Source organism: Streptopelia decaocto, assembly GCF_964273445.1.
Source record: "Streptopelia decaocto genome assembly, chromosome: 1".
In the NCBI taxonomy this organism is placed as follows: Eukaryota; Metazoa; Chordata; class Aves; order Columbiformes; family Columbidae; genus Streptopelia; species Streptopelia decaocto.
In genome coordinates, this window is record NC_138663.1 from 193,296,249 (window position 1) to 193,323,560 (window position 27,312).

General features: G+C 38.4%; 1 protein-coding gene across 9 annotated transcripts in view; it reads right to left on the minus strand.

Moving 5' to 3' along the window:
• ZMYM2 (zinc finger MYM-type containing 2) overlaps positions 1-27,312 on the minus strand; it is an 88,962-nt gene that overhangs the window by 60,001 nt on the left and 1,649 nt on the right. For 4 of the 9 annotated variants that reach the window (XM_082044266.1, XM_082044268.1, XM_082044261.1 and 1 more), the window contains 3 exons: positions 9,154-9,247; positions 6,991-7,847; positions 759-1,044 (listed from right to left, as the gene is read on the minus strand). In XM_082044266.1, the coding sequence (XP_081900392.1) occupies positions 759-1,044; positions 6,991-7,840 (1,136 nt within the window). In that variant the 5' untranslated portion in view covers positions 7,841-7,847; positions 9,154-9,247. Of the gene's footprint in view, positions 1-758; positions 1,045-6,990; positions 7,848-9,123; positions 9,248-27,312 lie in introns of all 9 variants that reach the window. The other 5 variants (XM_082044262.1, XM_082044264.1, XM_082044263.1 and 2 more) reach the window with 2 other exon arrangements.

A 27,312-nucleotide genomic window follows, 5' to 3' on the forward strand; every position in this document is an offset into this window, starting at 1 on the left:
AGCACAGATTTAGCCATGAGTGTTCAAGACTTCAGGCAGAAGTAAAAAAGATTAATCTTCATCTTTATATATATTAAATCTAGCTGAATATGGTAGTCACCAAATTACTTCTAAAAAAAATACCATATAAACACATATGAGCCAACAAAAACACTACAGAGTGGTTTTAACTAGCTCTGTAGAGGCAATGGTTGAAATAATTTGAGCTTTTACATGTATTTTTTTTAAAGCTAAAATATGTTAAATCTGCTAGGTTTTCAGTGTACTAAGGCATAAACACACAGGATATCAATACTTCCTACGTATTTTTACTGAGTCTCAAGAAAAAAAAAAAAAGATACTCAGATCAGTAGCTCACATGCTAATACAAGCCATTAATCCACCACACCACCTACTTTTTCACTAGTTATAAATGTGTCATTAAGCAAAGACCACCTTCTCCAAAATATATATTAATGAAAGAATTCTTTACTGCAAGCCTTCTTTAGTTCAGCAAGAATTAATCATTAACCTGTGTCACTGCAAGGTGCACTGGACTAAGACTGAACTGAAAAAAAACAAAACAAAATTGGCCTTCAAAGAAACAACCTACCATACTTGATATTCAAAAGCTTGTAGACTTTTTGCTATGGCAGATGTGGTAAATTCAACATTTCCAAACAACATTCAAGTGACACTATATAAAGTACTTGCATAGTCAGATTTTATATCATTAATGTAGCAATTCTGATATGTGCATGAGAATTTCAAGTACTTACTTTCTGCACATAACACAAAGTTTCTTTGGAGTGGGTTTGTGTGAGAACGATGAGAGGCAGGCAGTAGAACAAAAAAGGTGAGCTGATCCTTTTCGCTGATATGCAGTCTGTCCCTTTTGTAAAGGCTTTTTGCAGTTTGCACAGGTGACCTTAACCTGTTTACAAGGCTGCTGCTGGGCAGAAGGCTGGAAAATCTGTTTAGGAAGTGATGCTACAGGTGACAAGGAATCCACACCTGGTTGCTTCTGATTCCTAGGGAAGGAAGCTGACTGGGATATCCAAGAATCTTCAAGACAAAAACAAACAAACATAAAACTGAATGAACAGACAAGTACATGACCATAAAATATTTTTTCTGTTGGAACTGACAATTAACAAGAGAAATATAATATTTTAGAAATTCAGGTTTAAAGTAAAATGCTGTTTGATGGTACCACTCTCCATTGTTACAAAGCTTCAGAACATGAGCAAGTGTCAGGATGATTCCATCCTACATCTAGTGACAAGTTTTGCAGACCTCAATTCACTTGCACTGGATTTGCAAACAGGCAATTTTATCTTCAGACAAAACTGCAATTATCAACTGCAATAAAGAAAAAAGAGAGACCAAGAGAAAACATGGAATCTCTAAACTAAGGTTTGAAATATAAACTCTGCAAATTAATAATTTTAGATTTTCATTAGTTATTTTATAGTAAAGCTTTTAACAAGCATCTGTAAGAGTTCATGTGTCCACCCTCAGGGATAAACCCCAGAGCTGGGGCTCCCCACACCCGTTTCCTAGTCTAGCCTGCAGCTGTTCTGCAGTTAGGGCAAAGCACAGTGGGTCCACATCTGGGATCTGCATCTATGTCACTAGCTCTGAAGGAGTTCCTGTTTTTCTCAATAACCTTTTCAATGCAATGAAATACCACTTAATAGGCAAACTGGCAAAGTCATGAGTGTTCCAAGTCTTCCTCAGTAGAAATCAATGAACCTAGAAAATAATACTTCATTAAGATCTGGCAGTACATGAATCCATGTCCCTGTGTTCCAGACTCCACTAGTCTTCCATCCATCTGTATTTCTGGACAACAGACTACTACGGAACCAAGTCATATTTGCCCAGTCTTTTGTAGCATAACAAGAACTTAAGCAATTTTTTTTCTACAACAGAAATACATCTAGAAAGATCACAAGCCTTGTTAAATCACGTTTGCTGTCTTGGTTTGGAGCAGAATATACAGCTCTGAGGGAAAAAGGTCCCCCAATAAAATATAGTTTCTAGGCTTTTCTCCAGAATCCATGCTTTTACTTTAAATAATTATCATTGGATATTAGGAATACTGAGCTTCTGAAGAATGTCAAGAATGGTAAGTTACTTATCCATGAAAACCTGAATAGGCACTTCTTTCCCTTACAAAAATCATATACACATACATTTTCAACAGCATTCATCAATTAGCCCAAAACAGTGTCGCAGCACTTGGGACTTACCTTTCAAGCTTTTTATTTCCAGCATCTAGAACAGTCCTTCACTGTTACTTACTGAACAGTAAACATCTGCAGAAATACGACTGTATTGGGTAGCACTTGTACTACTACTTTTAAGTAAAGAGTAAACACAGCATTTACCGTAACTAAACAAAAATACTAAAACCTTCAATGTCTTACTGAAGTAACTGGGTATATTCCTGGAGTGTTATTACAACTAGTATTAATGACCAAATATAAGAAAGATTATTTAAAATTCTATAACTCCAGATAACAAAAAAACCCTAACCTCCAGACTTCAGCAACTGCCCATACCTTATTCAAAAGGGATATTATCTTGGTGCATAATCATTAATTAAATCCTCTCTTTCCCCTATATAGTTTTATTAACAATATATTCTGCTGCATAGCTTTAAACTTAATTTCAGGAACAAAGTTCCAAGAAACCTTGTTACAGGAACAAACAATGCACATTCCTTAGCTAGGAAAAGATCATTTTCCGGTGTGACTTAGTAGTGTCAAGGATATTCTATTCCTCAGATATGTCAGTGAAGCTGAAAATTTACCCATTGTAACACTTGAGGCTAAATAGAAGAGCTGGAACAAAGAGGCGAGGGGAAGAGGGAAAAGCAGCAGAACAAAACACATTCCTCTTTAAACCATTGAAGAAGTCTACCTCTGAAGGCACGAGTATCCATACTGATGAACCATGTTACCACGTTGCTTAAGTTAAAACTTATTTGAGTGCCCTCTGTACTATTATGTCTACTACCTCAGGTACATTTATGTTCTGGTAGCACCTTAACACCCCGAAATAAGCTGAGATTTTCATCTTTTGTCGTATGTTGCAAGTGGGAGCACAGTGAAACTTCTACCATGTCCTCCCAGTAACTCATTAAGATTATTTCAATATTTCTTTAGCATCTTCAGGCTTCAGACAGCTTCCCTTAACTGACATTTTGTTGCATTTCTCCTTCCACAAATATACCACGAGGACATCTAAAGATCATCTTGCTTTTCCATTTTTGCTTTTACTTCTTCCACATCACACCTTCATAGATATTAATTTTTATGTTTTCTTCACATCTCACCTTTTAACTATGTTACCTCCGTCACTTTACATTCTCTGCAAAATGTGTAAAGTCTGTTTTTCATGTCCTTGAACTGAAGTGGATCACGCTTTCTTAGTTGACTCCTGATGAGTTTCCACACCTCACTACCCCCATGTCTTCATCCTTCAGTTTCCTACCTGCCATTCTATAATGGCCAAGTTTGAAACTGTACAGTTTCACATTCAATTTCTTCTTACTATAATGGCTGTTCATGGTGTTCCTGTTCTTTCTCACTCATTCCTGCTGTAAAATTATTCTTTACTCTCATATGCACCAGTACATTTATTTGTGGAGCCATCTTGCAAAAATGGCTCAATGAAATTATGTTTTTCAAAAAAAGTTTAAAAAAATTTTATCAGCACAACTTCAGGCAGAAGAGAGGAGGAAGCCAGTTAATGGTTTTAAAGAGGTATGTAGCTCTTGGAACATATTCAGCTACATCTACATTAACAACCTGGTTCAGCTCACAACAATTCTGAATAGAATCCTCAGTTTACTAGGTGTCTTTGGAGCAGTTCTGATGCACAAAGCCTAGATTCCATTCAGGAAAACAAAACCTAAGTTCCAGATCAAAGGCACTTGAAACACACCTACATGGACTTCTGTTCATGAGGTTCATGCCAGCCCACTTCTCAAGCCTGTCAAGGGCTGTCTGGATGGCATCCCTTCCCTTCAGCATGTCAAGTGCTCCACACAGCTTGGTGTCATCTGCAAACTTGCCCAGGGTGCACTCAATCCCACTGTCCATGTCACCAACAAAAATACTAAGCAGCACCAGTCCCAATACTAACACCTGAGGAATGCCATTCATCACTGGTCTGCACTTGGACATTGAGTTATTGACTGCAACTCTTCGAGTGCGACCATCCAGTAAATCTCTTATCCACCAAGTGATCCATCCATGACTAACGCTGATCCAGAAATCTTCCAAACCACATACAGAATCATAGAATCATCTACGTTAGAAAAAGACATTTAAGACCATCAAATCCAGCCATCAAATCCAGCCATTAGCACTACTAAGTCCACCACTAAACCATAACCCTAAGCACCACATCTATACGCCTTTTAAACACCTCCAGGGATGGTGACTCAACCACTTCCCTGGGCAGCCTGTTCCAATGCCTGACAACCCTTTCTGTGAAGAAGTTTTTCCTAATATACAAGTTTAACCTCCCCTGGCGCAACTTGAGGTCACTTCCTCGTCCTGTTGCTTGTTACTTGGAAGAACAGACTGAAAGCCTCCACACTACAACCTCCTTCCAGGTAGCTGTACACAGCAGTAAGGTCTGCCCTCAGCCTCCTTTTCTCCAGGCTGAACAGCCCCAGTTCCCTCAGACTTGTTCTTCTCAGACTTGTGCTCCAGAGCCCTCACCAGCTTCGTTGCCCTTCTCTGAACTCTCTCCAGCACCTCAATGTCTTTCCTGCAGTGAGGGGCCCAAATCTGAACACAGGATTCGAGGTGCAGCCTCACCAGTGCTGAGTACAGGGGAACGATCACTGCCCTGGTCCTGTTGGCCACACTACTTCTGATACAAATACATGTATTTGCCAGAACCCAGCTATCAGCAATTTTGATCTACTATTTTTTCTAAGATGATGTAGATGTCACATGTCCTAATTCTTCTGTCATTAGGGAAAGAAAAAAGTTACCAGGAAACAATACATGTTTACATCTTCAAGGCTTCAAAATCCTCTGCATAGGAAGCAAACATGAGTAAGAGGTCTTGTCTAAGATGCATGCAAGAATATCTTTAGGTAATGGACTAGTTCAGAGATTTGCAAAACTGTTTTGTAAATGGATGTATTAAGTCCTTATGCAAAATTTTGACACTGAACCAATGCTAACTAGCATTTCCTAAAGAAAGTTCTGGTATCTGAAAATGAAGCTTGTTATCCAACTTCTTACATCCCATCTCTGAACTACAAGCAGTGTTTTTCAACCCAGGATCTTCAGATTACGTAAATCAAAGCATTTTTATCATCAGTAGGCTTAAATTAACTAAGCAGGAGTCTCCACCTCCATTGGAAATATTTTAGAAACCTGGAAGTCAGAACAGATGGAACACCTCTGATCCAGAAAAGAATAAAGTTTCTAAGAGGCAGGGTTAATGCTTAGTGACAAGATTTTCCAAAAGGAGATAAGTTCCAACGAAAAAGAACAAAATTAAAACTTGTATCTTGAATACATTTCCTTTACATCTTTTTAAGTAGAAAACCCTGTAAATGGGGCACCTACCGTGTTTCAGGCCGCTATAGCTGTCTTCCCTCTTTCTTCCTCTTCTTTCTTCTCACATTCTTGGTCATTTTCCTAATACCTCTCTTGTTTGGCATTTTTCTCCTTGCCTTTTACCTGTGGCAGTCCTTCCTGCTTCCTTTGGAACCTACCGCTCTTTATTTTTCACATATCAAGACCATAGCCATAAAAAATTCCTACACCTTGAAACACATCTTTCATATTCACTATTTTGAAATCAGTTTCAAGATTAACACAAAAAACCTCACAACCTAACATCCAACTTAAAGCTTAGTTTCATACTGCCATGTCCATAATACAATATGACATGTATTAACACTTGTGCAGAGACACATTCGGTAACATGACCAAATTGAAGAACTGTGCTATTTAAATATTCATTGAAAAACAGGTTTAAAAAAAGTGTATTTTAATTAGTATATGAGCAAATTCAGAAATTGTGCATTAAAAAAGGTCTATTGTACCTAGATTCTGTTTTAAATTTTCCTTTTAAAACGACTGTAACTAGTCTGAAGTTAAACCTGTAGCAAAAGGGATAATTTGGCTTTTTCCTCAACTTCCAGCCTAACAGGGCAGCAGAGTACCAGTATATGGGGGAACTTAAAAGGTTTTACATTACTTATGTGAAAGCTTGAACTCTGTAGAATAGCAACTCAGAAGATCATTCATGGCTGCCCCATTTGGCTTTTAGCAATACCTGTTTAGTTGCTAAATCAGGAGACAATATACTGCTATTTACACAGAGATATAAAACAAAACCAGCCAATTCAAACTAATATTGTATGATATAAATACATATTAACACAGGCAACTAATAGCAATTATAAAGTGTGTATAATTTACTGCAGGAATATGCAAGTCCACAAGAAACTTGGGCCCCATTTTGTTAAGCGTTGCTCAATATGCAAAGAATTATGAAAGCTAGCTACTTACAACTCGGTATCAGACTTTCAAATCAATTTTTTCCACATGTCAAATGATATTCAGATGGCAAGACAACAGATCAGTAACTTTGATGCGTTATACTAGTCGTAGAACTTCACAAAAAAGTACAAAAGTTAGAGAGATATACTGACCTTTACTTATGTCAGTTAAAGGAGTACACTTAAGTAATAAAGCAAGCTTTGCTTTAGATACAAATACTTGTGTCTCAAAACATCAGAATGTAGAACTAACTGCTAAACTGGATAGTTTACCTACTTAACATATCACGTCACTGAGTGTATTTTATTCTGGAGTCACAGATAAGGTTGTGATGGGGATGAGGGGAACCAAGATCTTGCATTCGAATCAGGCTAAAAAACTAAGCAGTGCCATTGCCAAAGATTTTAGTCAAACATTCTATTATTTATTTTCAGCTTTTAAGGAAATATTCAGAATTGCAACTTACCAGGATTATGATGAGTCCCAGATTCTCCGTTTTGAAATACATCTCCAGCCACGTTCATTCTACCAGGATTGAAAGGTCCTACACCAGTCTTGGTCTGTGAAGTCAAAGATGGGGTGTATGTTTGCATATTAACACCAAAACTACTTGACTGCAGTCCGTTAGATACATCTCCCAAGTTGGCATTCTGCAGTGATGTTACATGTGTAATCATTAAGTTCATGTCACGCCCTTCAGCATTTTCTAAATGACCATCACTCACAGAGCTCATAGCACCTGTTTCTAATGTAGTAACATTAGCAATCTGAATTTCAGAGTCTGGTTCTGTGGTTATACCACTATTACCTATTCCTGGATTTACCTTACTTCTTGAAAAACTGGAAGCTGAGAATTCCATATCGTTGGTTCTATTTTTACATTCTGGAAGTCTTCGCTCATTAAAACTGGAAGCATTCTTCTCTTGTCCTTGATTTGTTTCAACATCTTCTTCATCATCAATAATAATAGTTTCACTTATACTCCCTTTTTGAGAATTTAAGTCTTTTGGAGGAGGAAGCATTTTGCAATCATTGCCTTGAAGTTCTTCATTTTTTGACGATGTAAATGCAGTGTTCCTTTGATCTGCTATCAGTGACGCAGAATTTTGAGGAGGTTGTACTGGTTCAATGAAAACTACATCATCATCATCTTCTATAGGTGAGCTTTGGAATTTACTAGGTCTAGAAACTAAAGAACTTGGGGGACCTCCAAATGTATTTCCTACATTTGCAAGACCTGCTGCCATGGTGGTATTCCCTAGTAGACCAGGAGTATGTTCAGACAGTTCTAATCCTCCAAGAGGACTCGTGTCCATTCCAGATCTGTTGTTCAAAGAAAAATAAAGCAAGAAAAAACACACCCAGCTTCAGACTAAGGTATAACTTTCCAGTAACAGTTCTTAAAAATAACGACAGAATTAATAGTTTCAGCTTTTGCTTTGTTTCCTGAGGTCATGTAAAGGAAAAAAAGTTTCTCTATGCCCTTCCTTGAATGTCTTAACATTCGTGTACTTTCTAATCCCATACCAACAAAAGAACACTGCCATCGCCAACATTTCCCACACAAAAGTTACACATTATTATTTTTGCCAATACATACACACACAGAAAATAGAATTTTTGATGGCATTTATTACATGATTCTGATTTCTCAGTCCCTTTCCTACCCACCTATGCACACAAAGATCCTGCAACATTGCTTTTGCTAGACTGCAAAGCAAGATCAAAAGTCAGACATGCAGAAAGAAAATCTGAATTCCTATTGAATTTCACTCCTATTAGAAATGTTAGTTTTAATATCAGTACATTTATAGAAGTGCATATCCAAATGCCTAGCAAAAAAACCCCAAACAAACAAAACAAACAAAAACCCCCACCAAACACACACAAAAACCCCACAAAGCAACATCATTTTGCATATTAAAAACTGTGAAATTCAACTGATTCTCCCCAAACTCCACATTGCCCGAACTCCTTAGGTGGCCTCAATATAACTGGAACATAGAAGTAAAAGAGAGATGGAACTGCTGCACATGGTGAGGATACATCACTGAGCACGAGAAGGTGCACAGCAACCTCTCATTTCTAGCCACTACCAGAGGCAGCTCTTTTGAGGTCCTGACTTACTGCCTCATGTTTCACCGTAGCTTTCAAGAACTTTTATTTCTTTTCTTTTTAACACCAAGCAATGCTTCTTTGGTCTCCTTCCCAACAGCTAGTTTGCCTGGGGGTTTCTGTTTGCTTTTAATAATTGTTTGGCAAATCTGTTGTTTATCATTGTCAACTCTACCATTAATTAAAAAAAAATTACAGAAGGCAATCTGGACATAATATTTCTGTACCTGTAATTCCAAACCAGTGCTCAAGGACCTACGATCTCTCTAAAACACATCTCTACTAAAAGTTAAACTGATCTTGATATACACAAGAAAAACAGATATAATTACATGAAAATTTGGGTATGTCTTGGAGTATATATTCATGTGACATCACTGAACTTTTGTGGGATGCTAGAAGTGGCTTTCTGTGCTTTTTAATAAATCCTTTATAAAGGAAGGTAAATAGAGGAAGCAGAAATATCCGGCTCATCAATACTTACCCATCCAGAAATCCACTGCAATCTGTTTACCTTAATAAGTTGCTCCAAGAGCTTTTATTTTCTTTCCTATGGGGAACACTCTCTTCTCGTATCACCTTGCTGCCCTCCACAAAAGCAGTGTGTTCTGAAACCAAGTTAAAACAAACATTAGATATCCACAACAGTTTCTCCACCTCAAGCTTCTTCTACCAATTATGTTCATTAAACTAATTTCCTTCTAAATTTACAGTTTGAGTTCAAACATGACTTTTAGCACTATCATCCCACACTTCCAGAATCGTTTCTTTGATGCTTTACAGACAGATCGAAAAAAATATAATGTTTAGTAAGAGACAGACAGACATAACTGCAATTAAGTAATCAGACACTAGAATTAAGAAGTATATCTGTAACAGAATATCAAGAAAATAAATGGTTCAAGTAAACTAAGCTATGGAGAAAAGAATCTTAGCAGTTACATTTCTCTGCCTTTTATTGTGTAAACCTCCTTGATGCTAAGAGCAGAACATACTATGCTAAAATTAAGATACAGCAAAAGGAAAATTACTGAACATACATTATCAGTCAGGCTTACAATGCAATATATACCTTACATTGTTAATAATTTTCAAAATGTATATATGCACTGCAGTGATACTTAGCACATGTTCAGGCATCCATAGCTTAAATTAACACATGATCATTCACAAGAGACTTAAAATGTTCAAAGTTCAAGCCTATATTTATTCTTCAGGTTTTATAACAGTCGTCAGGTTTCCCAGACTTGGCAGCATTTCTAAAATAGAGAGTATCAACTTGTGTAATATTTAGTGTTTGAGGACAGCCCTTAAAATGCCCAGACAAAGAGGCCCAGAGGAATAAAGCTCAAATATTCTTCAATGCATTTACAAAATTATTCAAGCCCATTAACTGAACTGGAGTGGGGCTGGGGAGGGGGTGACACATGATGACCAAACAGCAAAGCTGTGAACCAGACTAATCCTAGAAGAGAGGCAATCACCTTTAAATTCCTTCATATGTTAGCCTTACAGCCAAATGCCATTATGTAATAGCATTCAAACCACAATAAAGGTAACATTCAATTGGAATGAAAGAGGTTTTCTTTCAAAAAAACCCCAAACACACCACACTGTGTTATCAATGCAGTTGGCTTGTACCTCCTTGGAAATCAGTCAGTTACACTGAAGATTAATTTAATCCAATATTCTCTTTTACATATCTTAGTTTTCCCTCTAGGGCTGAATAATTCAAAGTTAGATTTCCCCACATCTCAGCTTTTGCTGAAAAGAATTAATTCAGTTCGCTGATTCTTAAAGTTTCCCAGGTTTATTCCATACATTTTCTTTCTCTACAAGAACAAAAGCATCAGAAGCACATAAAGCTTTTAATAAAGTTTTAAATATACCTGAACAGATGGGAACAAAGAAGAAATGTGACTATGCAAAGACTACACCTCAGGCCTGACTCAAACCTTTGCTATTCCTATTTTTACAGATCCTTGGTAGCAAGACAGACTTACACTGTATTACAGTACATACACATAAACGTAGCAAAGGCAAGACTCAAAACATGTATCTTTTTACCTTTTTTTTTTTTTAAACAAAGACTCTTAAAAAGGTTTCAGTGACCTGTATTATTAGGTATGACATAAAAATAGGAAAAGTTCAAGGTTAACTGTTAGTGCATCGTCATCAGTAAAATCTGCATATATTTCCCCACATATTTGCTCCTACCTGTGCAAAAGTCAGCAACAAAATTATGACAAAATCAGGTGGTTTTTTTCCCAAAAAATTTGCAAAATTAGGTAGCTTGTTTTCTAAAATTGTTAGTACCAAGCAAGAACATAAAAACTACATAGGCAATGTCACTTTCAGTATTTCTAGATTAACAACTACCAAAATAGGAATTAACTACAGAGTGAAAAGGTTTACAATTGGAAACTAGGAAATTTCACACCTGGTAGCAGCAAAAGACACTTAACAATAGAAATACAATTGCTAGAAACCTTTAAGATTGATTAGAATGATCACTGGATGAACTGTTGAGAATGTGGGCGGGTGCAGGGAGGAACAACCAACAACCAACCCACAAAACCGCAAACTACCCGCTCCCTCACCCCCAACCCCCCCAAAAAACCCCAAACAAAACAAAACCTGGCAAGATCTAGTCTGCAGAAAAAACGTGCTCAGTTTTGCTGCAGAAGGAGCTCAAGGCTTTGTGGTAGCGCTCAGGCACCAAATTACAGCTGGGTGGAAACAGAGGCACTACCAGTGTACAACAGCCCTTCCTGACACAGGCTTTGTGTGTTCTGTTAAATCAAGCTACATCACTCATCTATAAAATTCTTCATGCTGAAATAAATCACAATCTCATAGCTACATTCAAGGCCTAATTGCTGGAAGAAATACAATGCAAAATGCGGGCACTTCTCCAGAAGGATGGCAAATATTACAGCTTAAGAGAGCCATCTAGGTAACACTCCATAGGCCAAGTCTCAACTCCATTGTTGAATGATAAAATAGTTTTAAACCGATCATGAATTGCAGAAATTGAGGTGGGGTGTTTATCCAACTAAAAATTATCAACTATACTTTAACAAAAGCAGAAACCAGAATTTAAAACCCTTTACTAAGCGCACCATTAATAACACCTGGGATTAAGGTGACACAAGAGCACAGTCATGACACTTGGAGCAAAATCACAAAAACCAAAGAGAGCCCCTGAAATTCAGCCAAAACTAAAGTTCCACCAGCACATGGCACTTGAAACAGACATCCAAATTAGGCCCAGCATGTGCAAGTGCTTCCATATAAAGGCTAGAAGCCTAAAAATAAAAAAGGAAAACTTGAAAGACTGCTTTTGAGAGAGCACATAACTGAGACATCTTCAACAGTGAATGGATAAACAAAATTTATGAGACGGTATTATACTAAAATACATAGGAACAAGAAGAGAGTGATTGATTTGCCCCAGTGAAGGAATGCTACTTTCTGGTACAACAGCACAGTATTCTAACTAAATTATTTACCCCAGCAGGTACTGTGCTGCATTTAAATTCCATATCCAAACTAGAAGAAATAGTGTATTAACAGTATACTATAAATCACTTAGACTCAACAGTGACAGCACGTGTGAGATATGGGGAGCAAGAGAGACTGCAAAGTAATAACTAAAGACATCAACTACTGTTGTGCAGACTAGAGGAGGAGGGCAGACCAAAACAAAACACCACCACAAAAGTAACCCCACACCCACCACTGAATGATGGACGTTAATTCTTATAACACAGCCAACTGCAAACAGATAGACTAACAGAAGGCAAAACAACTCCTGATTTAGTTCTGAGCCACGCAACATAGTACAATTCATAGGTGTAATTATCCAGACTGGACTCCAGAAAAGCATATTTAAACTCCCAGGGGACTTTAAAAAAATAATTGTAATTCATTACTCGACCATTTGACTTGAAAAGGAGAACAATGTTAGTGTGAGGAACCCAGTTAAAATCAAATTAAATGGAGCAGCAAGAACAAAAAACTTCTTGGCAGCATACAGACCAGTTGAGAACTCCCCATATTAACTATAAAACCAATCTAAAAAGATGCCAAAAAACCCATAAAGACTACTATCAGGAAGTCTGAGCTACCAAGATGCTGGAATTGTACAGGGCCCCATCCTTTAACTTTCGCTAGGCATGGTTTAAGACAGGCTACCAAGCTATGTCAGCGCAAAGGTTTGTCTAAAGCATCAATTCATGCCAGTTTTACAAACAGTAAAATTTTCTAAAGAAAAAGAGTACCCAAGAAGCCTGAACCACAATAGAAACCACAGAATGAAGTCTTTGCACTGAAGTTCAGTAAGGAAAAGATCAGGGAAGACTACATCTAAGCTCTCTTTCAAGGGGTCAATTCAGAAGAAAAATGTCGTATCAAAGTGCTAATAGAAGAGGATTTTAGAACAAATCACTAGGGCCATATGACATTCACTTCAGATTTCTAAAGACAGTCAGCAATTATATATTTAAGTATCTGTAAACAATTATTTAAGCAAAATGTGATAACATTACTCAAATAATTACACACTACAGTCCTACCTTCATCTCTAAACAGACTGAAACTACAGCTGAACAAACATACAAAAGAAAACATAACATATGAAGACAGAATTAACAGGGATTTTGCAATGAACACTAATGTTTCACAGGACTACCGGACAGATTTTTTGAAGGGCTCACATACTTGTTGACCAACCCTGATTAAACTGGTATACAGCACTTCAGACTTCTGAGAGGCATTCTAATACATTTCTCACTGAAGACTGCAGTGGCAATTATAACAAAGATTTGAGAAGGGGTTCTCTGAGGGATTTGTAATTATTTGGAGAGGGAAGTATCATGCATTGTTTGCTGTTATCACAAAAAAAAACCCAGAAGTTACCAGAGGGGTTCCAAGATAAAATTATATAACCCAACATCGATAAATCAACCATAAGAGACAGTGACTGCTAGTGTGTGATTAGTTTCCTAATCACACAAAATTACTCACAGCAGCTGAAAACACCAACTGGTTGTAAAAAACTACAGAAGGATATCACAATGCTGAATGCTCCATGAGTAATGGCAGGCAAAAGCACTAGTGATAGATGAACAGGTGGAAAAGTGTAACTACATACATAACAGTTCCTCTAAAGTGGAAGCTTAAGATCCAAGTTGCAATCCTTTCAAATCAAAGCTACTCAATTATCAACAACCAAAGAGGAAAAACAATGCAAAAGAAGCATCAAGAACAATACAGAACACATTTGTCACTACATAAGGTGCTGGTGAACTATGTTTCTTATCATGAGATGTTCAGGTCACCTCGTTCACAGAGACTGGGAGAAACAGATGAGTTACATGACATGAACTATCTATATTAAAGGAAAAGTCTTCTTGTTGGAAAAGACAAACAACAAGGAAGATGATAAATCTGCAAGAAAAAAAAAAAAAAATCACAGAAGACAGTCATGCCCAATGTCTAACAATATACAAAAAGGTGTCCAGTGATTTAATTAAGTAACTCTAATAATCTATGGTGCAGGAAAACATCATCTTAATTGTGAAGGCGAGAGTCACTGCTGTAGAAGGCTACAGAGGCCAGAAACACAACCAGTCCAAGGACTGGGCAAACATGACAAATGCACCTTGGCTCTTAAGGACAGTAGTCCAAAGGCAACTCTACAAGTAAAGTTCCTAGCCAGCCAGCTGCTGAAAATCAGCACACAGCTGCAGAAAAATCATCCTATACCTGCCAAGTTTCCATTCCTAGACATCACTCCTGCAAACAGGCTACTGAATTGTTTACTAACTTAGTACAGCAATTAATCTAACCTAGTAGAGGAATAAATAATATTCTTACATGCAGAAGAAATCTCATGGAAGCTTTATTCAACCAAAATCTGAATTTTGGCCCATGGTTGTCAGGCTGACTTCAGTACGGGATGGGTCTCAACATACAAGCAAAATAACCAGGTAAGAGACCAATCTGAACGCATCTCGATGTTCTGTGAGGCTATACAGTTCAAATGACCAATTCCTGATCCTGACGTTTCTTTGACCATAACATCATTTAATTCCTTAATTCAGCTACTTCCAAGAGTTCCTATCCTTATTACAGAAAATCATTATTTATCACTCAACCTTTTGTAAGTCTGATGACAAAAAACTCAGTCTATTGTCAGGACTGTGGAATTATGAAGAAGCTCTCTAGCTTAACCGTATACTGTAACGTCTTTCTAAAACTCAGGAATGTTCATTCCCTACACAACCAGATGCAACCTACACACCATGGCTTTCTTGGAGTATGACCCATCCATTGCATCCCAGTGGCTGACTGAACATATGCCACAGTTCACCCCAAAGGCAAAGTAAACCACTCCAATTAAAATCACCTTTAAGTAGCTGTTTTACACAGTCTCAAACTGGGTAGTGAATAATATATACTGTGTCTGGACAAACACCTACCTATGTGAGCAGAACTCCATGTTAGACAAAAAAAAAAAAAAAAAAAAAAGGGAGTTGTAAGGCCCTTCTGTGTCATGAGATAAAACTTTTACCACAGGTCACCACACAATAAAACCATTTTTGTTAAAAACATTCTTACTATAAACATTCAGCACTTTTTGTTTGGTGTGTGTTTTTGTGTTTTGGTGGTTTTTTTCCTCCCTATATCCTTTCTGAGGGATATCTACTCATCAACTCTAGCATTTTATGCTCAGATATCCGGACTTCTGTTACGCTATCACGTGGCACAGCTGTTTCTGCAACCACGCACATAACCAGACAAAAGTTGATCCAGTTGACAGAAATGTTCCTGCTGAAGTCCTTTCTGGCCAGAACAGTTCTCCAAAACAAAAGTATCTGTGCAACACTAACAGCTCTGCCTGAACATACAGTTGGTGCCACAGCTCTGAACTTCAGTGTAGGTATCACTTCAGCGGATAGGATAGTGGTGACAAGCCAAAAGCCACAGACCAAACTGCACTACTCTGATAGCAAATACCATGTAAAACACTGCAAAATGTACGTGCTACCCAACAATGAAGCAAGGGGCAACAGACTGAATATTAAAACACATGTATATCCAGTGGTCACAAACAGTGGGGTATCTAAAACTTGGAAGGCTTTAAACAAGCCTAACATACTGCATGAAAGCCACTAGGACACAACTATTTCATCAGTTTACCAGCTTCACACACAAATAATGCCAGTTTGTTCAGCACAAATACTTGCACTTGTGTTTAGCCACAAGTATGTAAGTATGCACAATATCAAAACAAAACCATTTCTTAAAATATTATACCAGCTGATTACAAAGTATCACCCAAGAGCCAGAATAACATTTAGCATTAAGTCACCCATGTATTTATATTGTTTTTCAGAACACAAGTAAGGACTTCTGGGAATAGGATACCGGGTTTAGGTCCACACATCTAAATCATCCACTGTCTGAGTACCATCATGTAAGATGCCTGAGATCTCATTACTTCAGCCTAAAGACACTACTCCAGAATTTATTCTCCAGTAGGTTTGGAGCTGCTTCAAATTTTATTCTTTCTCCAGATTTTCAATGCAGTTCTATGTATCAAATAAATCAGCTTAACAAAAGTCATTATGTAACACCCAAAATGTGTTTGTCACAGATTTCAGGAAATTTAAGAGAAAAGCATATGCACATGAAGACCTGTATCCAGCAAAGACAGCAACTAAGAACACTAAAAAAGCAAGATCTAAGCAGCAGAATAAATATTTTGAAGCACTTAAGTCAGTAAGTTTTGGTTTTATTCAAAAGATAAACTATTTACACACAAACTAAAGCTTACTGAAAACACGAAAAGCTCATTATCTCCTGAGCATCTTAACTGCATGGCAGTCACCAGCGTTACATGGAAACCAGATGTTGGCATTCACAACTGATGTTTCCAGGAACATTGAATACCTTTACTTAGCACAGCCTCCACCTTGGGTCTTCCTACTCAACCACTGCTAAGAATTGCTCCTCTGTATGCATGAACAGAATCAAAATTCAGGGTCACTCTCAAACTGGATTCTATTCAGGGTCAATCTTGAATGCACATGTATCCATACCAACCACTTATTTTCAAGATGACTCATAGGGGAATGGCAATTCATGGCAAATCAAGACCATAATGTTGACTAACTATGTATAAGCTTTAGGGCAGCCATACTTGCATCTACCCACCCCCCCCCTATATACACACTTCCGAAGTATTTCATCACTGTTTAATCATGAAAAGGTGCTGATCAGCAAGAACCCAGCACCACCTCTAGCCTTAAAAGCCATTATGTCTAATGTAGTAAGACAGTAAATTTTCTCTCTCTACTACTCAAGCGGCAACATGCTGCTTAAGGATATCTTTTATTATAAATGGAATAGAAAGGTGAAACAAGACAAAGAACCAAAAGAGCCACAGAAGAAGATATATCTAAATGTTTATCTATTACTTATATCTGAATGCTTATCTATTGCCAGAAAAGTAGGTAACACTAGACCACAGCAACAGACTTGAAAGATGACCTAAGTGGAAAGGGAACAGTACAGTAACAGTAGAGAAACACTATGCTAAAGATATAAGAATAGGAAAAAGGCAAGTAAACCACTGGAAAATAAATAGTAGAAAGTGGTCCTACTACATAATGCAAAGAGGCCAAATTGTCATTTGATATATCTTAATTTTAAAAGATGAAACACCTTGTAGGAAAAAAAAATACATACTGAATAGCTGTATCAGAAACAGACCTGAGAACAGTATAATTATTTAGAAGTCTGGACTGGGCAACAGAATACAGGCCACTGATAAATGCCAGTGGGCCACAGCACACATTTCAAAAACAAGTCTTACTCTTGCTCCACAGGGACCAATGAAGATTAATTGAGAATTCAAATCTGTGAAGTCCCTAGCTTTTGCTAGTGTTCAAGAAATAAAATTGAGATAGTAATATACAAAATGTATAATTCCTTTAAAACAGCATTTAATTATTACAGGTTCTAGGAAGCAGGGCTGGAAGCACTCTGTTAACAGATATATTACAGCAAGTGCTACAAATTTAGTATAGATACTAATGACAAAATGTTCTATAAGCAAATATTCTATTTCTCTTTCATAAAAGGTATAGTTGCATTGGCTATACTTTTGATACTGTTGCATCATGATTACAGTGACTATACTAATATGTAAACACCTCATGTACACAAGTAGCATGTGATCTTTCAAATTTGTGAAGTTACAAGAAATTGGGTGTACAGCCAATTACATATAAACCAATCGAATAAAAATAAAACACCAGAGACAGAAAAAAAGAAATCTCGAGTGTGAGAGGATGAGCTCTACTAGATCTAATGCATCCTGTAGAACTACATGTTCAGAAACACCAATTTATTAACAGAATCAGCATTACTGTGGTTAAGAAGCTACCCTTCCCTGTAAAATACACTGGTTTTCTTAAGTTAGTACATTTAAGATAATTTTAAAATAATATTTAATGCATTTCATTTTGTTCATAATTTTTACACAAAGTGAGGGGGGCAGGAGGGGTGGAGGAAGTAAAGCACTGCGTATCAATGGAGAACTTAAGCACTGCTCGTTTAATAAAATAGCCAATGTTGGAAGGCAGCTCTGTATATCACCTTATCAAATCCATCCCAGCTCAGAGTAGTGACAAATTAGAAATGAGATCCATCTTTGAAGTTAAGTCAGGTTGTTAGGGTCATATCCAATAGAACTTTGAATATCTATTAAGATACAGATGTCCCAGCCTCTCTGGACACCCTCTTCCACTATCATAGCTATTCAGAATTTCCCTTGTTACAACTCAGGCCCACTACTTGCCACCCTTGTCAATGTGCATCTCTGAGAAGAGCCTGGCTTCATCTTCTCTCTACTTTGCCATTAATCATTTGAAGATGGCAGTAACATGTCCCCCTAGCCTTCTGTTTAGACTAAGCACACCAATCCCCCCCAGCTTTTCCTTCTTTGTTATGTGTTCCAGCCCTCCCAGCTAGTGGCCCTCTACTGGGCTCACTCCAGTGTATCAGTATCTTATTATAAAAGCCCAAATTGGACAAGACACTGTAGATGTTGTCTCCCAAAGAACCGAACAGCGGGGAACAATCACCTTCCTCAAACCGCTGCCTCCAGTCTTGCTTAATTCAGCCCAGTATGCTGTCGGCATTCATTCCTGCAAGGGTGCATTGGGCATGTTCAACATGCTGTCCACCAGGACTGCCCAAAGCATCTTCCACCACATCAGTGCCCAGCCTATACTGCTCCCATACATTCAAGATATGAAGACACTGTTATTTATTGTCAACAAGGACTTTTAATGTTATTCTTCATTAGTGCTTCCTCTTGCTTGATTGGTTTTTATTTTTATTTTAGACAGGCATAGAGTCTACACTTTATACATACAGCCCACAAGACAAGTAACTCTGCACAGATAACTGGTAATGGCACACCCAGCCTCTCCATGCCTGATTGCACCTATCTTTTTTACTAATGCTTTTAAAAACCTTTCTTTTTACTTTGTGATGTGCTTAGAAAGAGGAAAAACTGTTATGCCATAGTTCGTAAATAAACAAGAAGTTTGTAGATCAACCATTTTCCTTGCCTTTAACAACAACTAACACCAACTACCCAGTTTCCCTGAAAATAAGACAGGGTCTTATATTAATTTTTGCTCCAAAACTTATTACTTTTTCACATGTATAGCTGCCTGGACACTATTTAAATTGACCTTTTTTAAATGAACTGTAACGAGGGCTTATTTTTGGAGTAGGGTTTATACTTTGAGCATCCTCAAAAATTATGCTGGGCCTTATTTTCAGGGAAACAGGGCAGTAGTCTCAACCAGATTTTTCATCCCTGAGAAATACCCAAGTATCAGCTAACAACCTACTATTTTTAGTCCAGTATGGACATGCTTCTTCAACACAATTTACCTGCAGTGATCAGCATTCAATGCAGCTGGTAATTCATGCTATGCCACATATAGGACGGAAGCCCATATAGACTATGACCAAGTAAACAGCCAGGAAAGCTACAGTATAACAAAGCAAAGAAAATATTAACATCATCAAAAATTAAATGAAAAAAAAGAAGGCAAAGAAAAGAAAAAATAACCACAAAATAGTCCAAGTTCTGTGCTGATGTAAGGTTGATGGGAAATGGGATCCAAGAGAAGAATGGATATGGTAAGCAAGGCAAGTTTAGTAGGTTTTCACAGCTGCACTGGCTGCATAATGTAACCTAGAGCCAGCCAATCAAGACTCCAGTTTATCAAAGTAGTTTTAAAAAGTAAAAGGTAGCTTTATTTTTAAACAAAAAAATATGCATATTGTATTAATATTTGGTAAGGCTGCAGTTCCACAAAAATAAAGCACAGCTGCTCTAGGACAGGACTACTATGGTTTTGGATTCCCACTCCTCTCTCCCAGCAGGACTCTTTCTCCCTATTTAGAGGTCCTACTAGCCAGTCCACCATGGGAGCTAACGTGGTAGAAAGCTGAAATACAAAACCAGAGCAAACACCCAACACCTACACACCTCTTCCTAAACATTTCATTGTGATGATTCATGGAGCTAAACTGACTCCCCCTGCCCATTCCCATGTCCCATCCCTTCTCTCACCCTGCTCTACCCCTTCCCCTCCCCCCCCCCCCCCAAAAAAAAAGGCCAGTGTTGGTACAAAGAAGAGAGGACAATAACAACCCTGAGTTGGGCTGGTTTAAACGGTCCTGTAATTAAGTATATACACTTATTAGAATTTAACCTCATGAAAAATACAGTATATAGCATTTGTTCTAAGCCACTATTTTGTCTTTCAAGTCCAAATCTGCAACTGGAATAAAGACCTGCACAACCTAAAGTGTATTCCAAGCCTTTAAAAAACAAAACAAAGAAAAACCACCCCACCACCACACACACACACACACACACACACACACACACACACACACACACACACACACACACATCCAACCACCATCTTTGTTAGTGGGGAACTTTTAAAATCCTCTTTAAACTTTTGCCTAAAAAGAAGAGAGTAATGCCTCAGTAAGTTATTCCAAGTCTCAGTTATCCTATGTCCTCAAAGGCTACACACTGTTCCCTGTATGAATTGATCTTGTTTGGGAAATAATCAGCACTCAGAAATTAAGCCTTTAATATTGGGGGATTGGGAAAAACACCCTATTATCTAATATGCTATTCGGTGCATAGTATCTCCTAGATCAAGACTAAGTCATACCCCAATCTATTCTCTTTTAATTGAGGAATAGACTGAGTTTCTGAAGTCTGTTAATAGAAAGCATATTTTTTCAGTCCTTAAGTCATTCTTGTAGATCTCAAATTCTTTTTAATTATTAAAAAATGCTGGACTTAGTTCAGATCATCAAATTGCTGTACTACACACAGTATTAGTTAGTCCATCTCAGTTTTTCCATTTGTTAATTCTTTGCATAGAAGTATTAATAATGATTGTCACAGGGACAATGGCAACAGTTCCAAGATATATCCAAAATCTGTGTGTGGTAAGAAACAACCAACCTTTCTTGTGCTTTCCATTTTCTGTCACTTCTAAATTGTTGTGTTTTTTTGTTTTGTTTTTGTTGTTTTGGTTTTGTTTTTTTTTTTTTTTTTTTTAATTATATGTATTACAGAGAACTTCTTCCCTGGCCTTTCTAGATACTACTTTGCTGCTTTAATAAGGCAGCACCTACCAGAACAAAACCTTATCTTCTGAATGAAGATTATTCAAAAGTAACACAAGAACCACAAGTAAAACAAAACAAACAAAACCTCCCTAACCCATTCAAAAGATGTCTGGTAAATTCTTCCACCTTAGTAAGAATTCTTAACTGTACATAGGTTGATATATTAATCACCAATTCTTGCTCAAACAGAATGATAAAGTTATTTCAGAACACTAGGTCTTCTTCCCCTTTCCACACATACATAAAAAAAAGAGAAAGGAAAAAAAGACACTGATACCACACCCATATAATGCAACTCTTATCATGGGCTCCTAGGAGCCAGAGTTACGGACCACATTCCGCTAGCCTCTGTACAAACATGGAATAAGACTGTTCTAAGAGCAAACAACCTAAACATTAGGGATAACAGACACAAAAAAGGAGAATGCAAGGAAACAGCACCACCACAAACAATGGCTAGAATTAGTTCTTGTTCCAATTATGGTGTTTGAGTCCCAGGGTGACAGGAAAGGTGGTGGTTTGGTTTTGCTTTTAGTAGGCTTTTTTTCCTAAAGTTAGCCTCTTTTGCACTACCAGGTTGCAACTGCTTTAAAGGGCGCACACTGGGAATTTCTCCAGGCAGAAGGGGCATCACAGGAGAATGAACAAAGTGTTTAACAGCCCATGGAGTCACTTTCTAAATAGCACTTAAGATCTTATTAACAACAAGATAGATAATACCCTTCACAGCTAAACCCCAGCTTTAATTTAAAGGGAAGGAACCTGTTACTTTTACAACCATAAAATGTAAGATGCAAAACCACCAGCCAGTCAGAGCAGAAGACAAGGAATGCACCCTTGTTCATGATTCTGATTTCATATCAACAGAGCAGGATCAGTTTTACCGCAACTGTAAGAAAAACTGTTACCACAAGACACAGAGAACAAAGGCAAGGTCTGAGATTTAGTCATGTGATTTATTCATAAACAATTAAGTGTTAGCTTTGTTAACAATCAGGAGACAGCTTACTATGTGGAAGAAATTTGTAGTCTGTTAGAAGGGCAGCTAAAACAAGGGCTAGATCAAAGGCTTAAGCCAAAGATCTCATGACAACGTTGTCCACAAGTGACAGCAGAGTTTTCCTTTTGGGAAGGAAGGAAGGCTCGCCTTTGCGAGAGTAGCCCGAGCTAAAGGTCAGACATCCACAAAGAGAAGTCGGAAGCACACACTGAGATTTAGCTGGTATAGAAGGCAGCAAGTCTGAAAGAAAGAGAGACTTGAAGGTCATCCATACAGAGATGACAGCTGAGTTTATGAATGAGATTAACAAAATAACTTTTAGAGAAACCTGATGTAGTACTAGGGGTAAATGCCAAATCCGAGAAGCCTTACAGAGATCTAAAGAAAAGGAACTCCAGAAAGAAGTAAGGGTTTCATCAAGGTTAAACTTTCAAGGTGGGGGGGGAGGGAGGAAGAAAAAAAAAGGCTGGTTGCCTCATGAGTGGAATTTTGTTTAAAGCTCAGTATGGTCATATTGCACCGAAGAACCTAAAGAAACACGAGATGCCAATATATTTCCAACAAAAGTCTGCAAAAGGAAAACAGGTCTATGTTTCTAATAGTGGCTATGAGCCATAACAGGTCTATTATAAATCAGAAAATCATGCAGATAACTATTGTACACCAAACTTTGCCATCTTCTTCCAACGCCATCTTTCACAACAAAAGAATTGAGGAAACTGCATGTAGAAACCCATACAAACTCTTCCATAGCACCACTGTCCTCTCATAATGATCCACTTTGTTTGCTGGCCTCCCAAGACTTACATGAGTGAGCTATGTTTCAAGTATCTAAGCAGTTATTGTACTACCAGTAACAGAGTATGTGACCAAGTGTACATCACTACTTTGCACAATCTATTAAACAGGGAAAATATCAGGAAAAACTTACAAAGCATAAATACCTTCTGAACACAGAGCAGTTTCAAAAATACATTGGTGGCAATTGTGTCACTGGAGACTCTCAGTTGACCACAAAACTGAATGACGTCTGTTAATTTTAATTACATTGGACTAGTAAAATCTGAATTTGTCATCTGTATTGTAACCATTGCTTGAAATTATTTTGTTCTGATAGCAAACTGGAGTAAGAAAACCACCTTCATCATTGGCACGTCCAGTCCACAAAGTACTTCAGGTGAAGGCGTGAGAATCCCTCAATGGAAAGTTATAATCTAACCTGTCTACAAAAGACAAAAGCTGATCTCATCTAATGCAACTGGAGATGTTCTCATCCACACAGACACATGATCGAACTTTTCATACATGTGTGTGAATTCTAAAATTGATAATTTCTGGAAGCTCACAGAAGACAAAGGCCTTAAATTGTCAAAACAATACAAGTATAAACAAGCTGAGTTGAAATCACAGAATCATTTAGGTTGGAAAACACTCTTAAGATCATTGAGCTCAACTGTTAACCTAGCACTGCCAAGTCCACCACTAAACCATGTCCCTAAGCACCACATCTTTTAAACACCTCCAGGGATGGTGACTCAACCACTTCCCCAGGTAGCCTGTTCCAATGCCTGGCAACCCTTTCCACAAAGAAGTTTTTCTTAATATTCAATCTAAACCTCCCCTGGCACAACTTGAGGCCATTTCCTCTTGAGCTATTGCTTGCTACTTGGGAGTTACAGTAGAGACCCTTCATGAGCTTCGCTGCCCTCCTCTGAACTTACTCCAGCATCTCAATGTCCCTCCTGTAGTGAGGGTCCCAAAACTGAACACAGGATTCAAGGTGCAGCCTCACCAGCACCAAGTACAGGGGGATGATCACTGCTCTGGTTCTGCTGGCCACACTATTCCTGATACAAGCCAGGATGCTGTTGGCCTTCTTGGCCACACTGCTGGCTCATGTTCAGCCAAGCCACACAGAGCAGCAATGAATGCTCCTTAGTCACCTCAGTGGGGGTAAGGGATGGAGATCCACACAGCAGCAAAAACGCAAGGCCTGTTGATGCATTAGAAACCACAGAAGCACCTGGGAACAGTCACACAGGAATTAGGGCTTCTCCCCCACAAAAGGCAGAAGGATCAATAGCCTAACTGAAGTCCATCTACACCAATGCACACAGCATGGGCAACAAGGAGGAGAAGCTGGAAGCCATCGTGCAGCTGGAAAACTGTGATATAAAATCAACATAAACAAAGTGTTAACTGAAGAGGACATATCATGCAACTCCATTCCAGAAGTCTCCCTTCTACCCCAAATTTATCTTCAAAGTAAAAAACACTATCTGACAAACTCACAAACCTTGGTCCAAAATCAAGAATGTTAATACTAGCATCTGTATTGAGCAGATCATTCAGATACTGAGTCAGCATCTACTGCCAGCCATACTTGCCAGCAGCATGTAGGGCAGGCTACAAGCATGGAAGAAAAGCTAAGTTTCCACTGGACTCAGAAACCCAGTTATTGTCCTGGAACAGCCACCTAATAAGATTAAATCACTGAAACTAAATTGAAGTTAAAAAGAAGTTGCAAAAAAAGTGCTTTCAACTGTTGAGGTAAACTCAACAATTTAAGCAAACAAAGTTCCTGCAGCATACAGGGCTTTAAGAACCTCATGAGGCAAGTGTTACTGCAAACTTTTCATAAGGGACACCTTACTAGTCTTTTGAACTTCAAAGTTCAATCCCTTACCACGGCTACGTTGAGTTCGCTGTTATTTGTGATGTACACGTCTTCTGGAAAACAGAAACCATTCTCCATGGACAGTGGACTTTCCATTAGGAACAATATTTCATATAAATTCTTCAAATAATTCCTCATTCTGCTTTTGTTGCAAAGTCTATCAATTGATTGCAAACTGACACAAGACAATAGAATTTGGGTAATTCTGTATTTAGTCCTCGAAACCAAAATGAAAGCTACTATAACAATGCAAGACTGTTCATGATGCCACTGGGAAAAAAAAAAAAAAAGACAGCAAAAATCTGAAAGAGGTTGTACCAGTCTTGGTCCCACATACCTCTGCATACTTGAACAAGCTCTGTAGAAGACAAAACTTGCTTTCACTCTTTCACTGGCATTTGTACATTCTTGCTGATGCAAATCCCTCTTAGCATATTATTCCAGGGTGAGCAACAGTAGAACGCACTCATATATTTGGGGTCAAAGAGGATTAATAACGATAATATAAAGCAAATGTATTAGATTTTCTAATTAAGACAGTCTTTTATTAAAATAATTAATCAAATAATAGAATGGTTTGAGTTGGAAAGGACCTTAAAGATCATCTAGTTCCAACCACACTACCATGGGCAAGAACACCTTGCACTAGGCCAGGTTGCTCTAAGCCCTGTCCAGTCTGGCCTTGAACACTTCCAGGGATGGGGCATCCACAGCTTCTCTGGGCAACCTGCTCCAGTGCCTCATCACCCTCTTGGGGAAGAAGTTTACCTAATAATGTCCCATCATCACCTTCATTTCACAAACTGAAGAGTTTGGTTCCTAGAGCTGACCTTGCAGCAGTAAGTACCAAATACAGGCCCTCACGCAACAGCATGGCCTATCACCACAGGATATACTTTTAACCTCCAGCCGTGCTAGAGAAAAGGCTGTACCACTACCACAGCTGGACAAGCAAAATGTGCTATCTATTAAGATGCATTTGTGCAACATGTTAGTGTAATTCACAAACAACCTGGCAACTGCTTATTGAGGTTTACTGAATCTTAGCTATACAGATGTTCTTGGCAGTACTCTCATCTTTTCATAAGCAGCCACACAAAGCTGCAATATTTTTTTTCAAACCAGCTCCAGCACACAACACCCTTTTTCACTCCCTTCAAAACCAGCCACCTCCCTCCTTCCAAAACATTATTTGCCTCAATCAATCTTAGAAGTAACTTTTTTAACATGAAGAAGCATCAGAAAAAGCAGAACAGCTGTTAGACTGGAATGTATAATGAATCAGAAGTAAAATTAGATGATAGGCTTATATCCAAGACATGGTAAGAGTTAAAAAAATTACAACTAAAATTTAAAAATCATAGTAATAAGTCAAGGTTTACAACAGAACACTTAGTGAAAGCAGGCCATACAAGCTCTCAGCATCTTTTATGAGGTGGGTAATTTCAGAAGCTCAGAATAAATCCAGATCTGATGCCTTCCTCCTAAGCAGTGAGGTTCTGCTGAGAACCTTCCACCCTTTGTATAGGTAAGCCACCAAAAAGTGACAAAGAAAGTTGCAAGCTCCACAAATCACGTCTACTGTCTAGAACGACGTGGGAAAGAAAAAAATATTTCAAGATACAACTGGTGGTGAAGACTACACGACCTGAATCCTCCCCACAGCCAACCAAGTGCAGAACCCAGAGCACAAACCAGGCGCTGCCTTTTTGTTTTGTTCTCCGGCTGCACGTTCCCACCGGCGCCGGCCGCGCTGGGCGGCCTCTAGCGGCCAGACCCGCGGAGCGCGGCCGCATCCCAGCACCGGGGCTCCCAACCTCTCTCCGTGCGCACACTGCCTTACTTTCCCCTTCGCCGCACTACTGTGCCGTTTCACAATCTCCCGTGCAGCAAAAAAAACAAAACAAAACAAAACAACTTCGTTATTAAAAGGGGCGCAAACCAGAGTCAAACTACACCCCAGTCCTACAGACATTGCTAATCAACCTCTCTTTAGCCGACCTAAGAGAGATCACAATCTGTTTGAAAATACCACACAAACGAAACACCAAAAATGCTCACTATTGAGAAGCTGTGGGTTTTCCCAAAGACCTCCAGCTTTCTGGGAAAGGGCAAAGCAGATGGCTCAGAAGCCCCCAAAGGCACCCAAACTACCAAAGGCACCCAAACGAATCAGCCAAGCACATCTGTGAGTGTAAAAGAACCAGCCTGAATGCACAAACGAGAAACGCTGGAGGACGCTC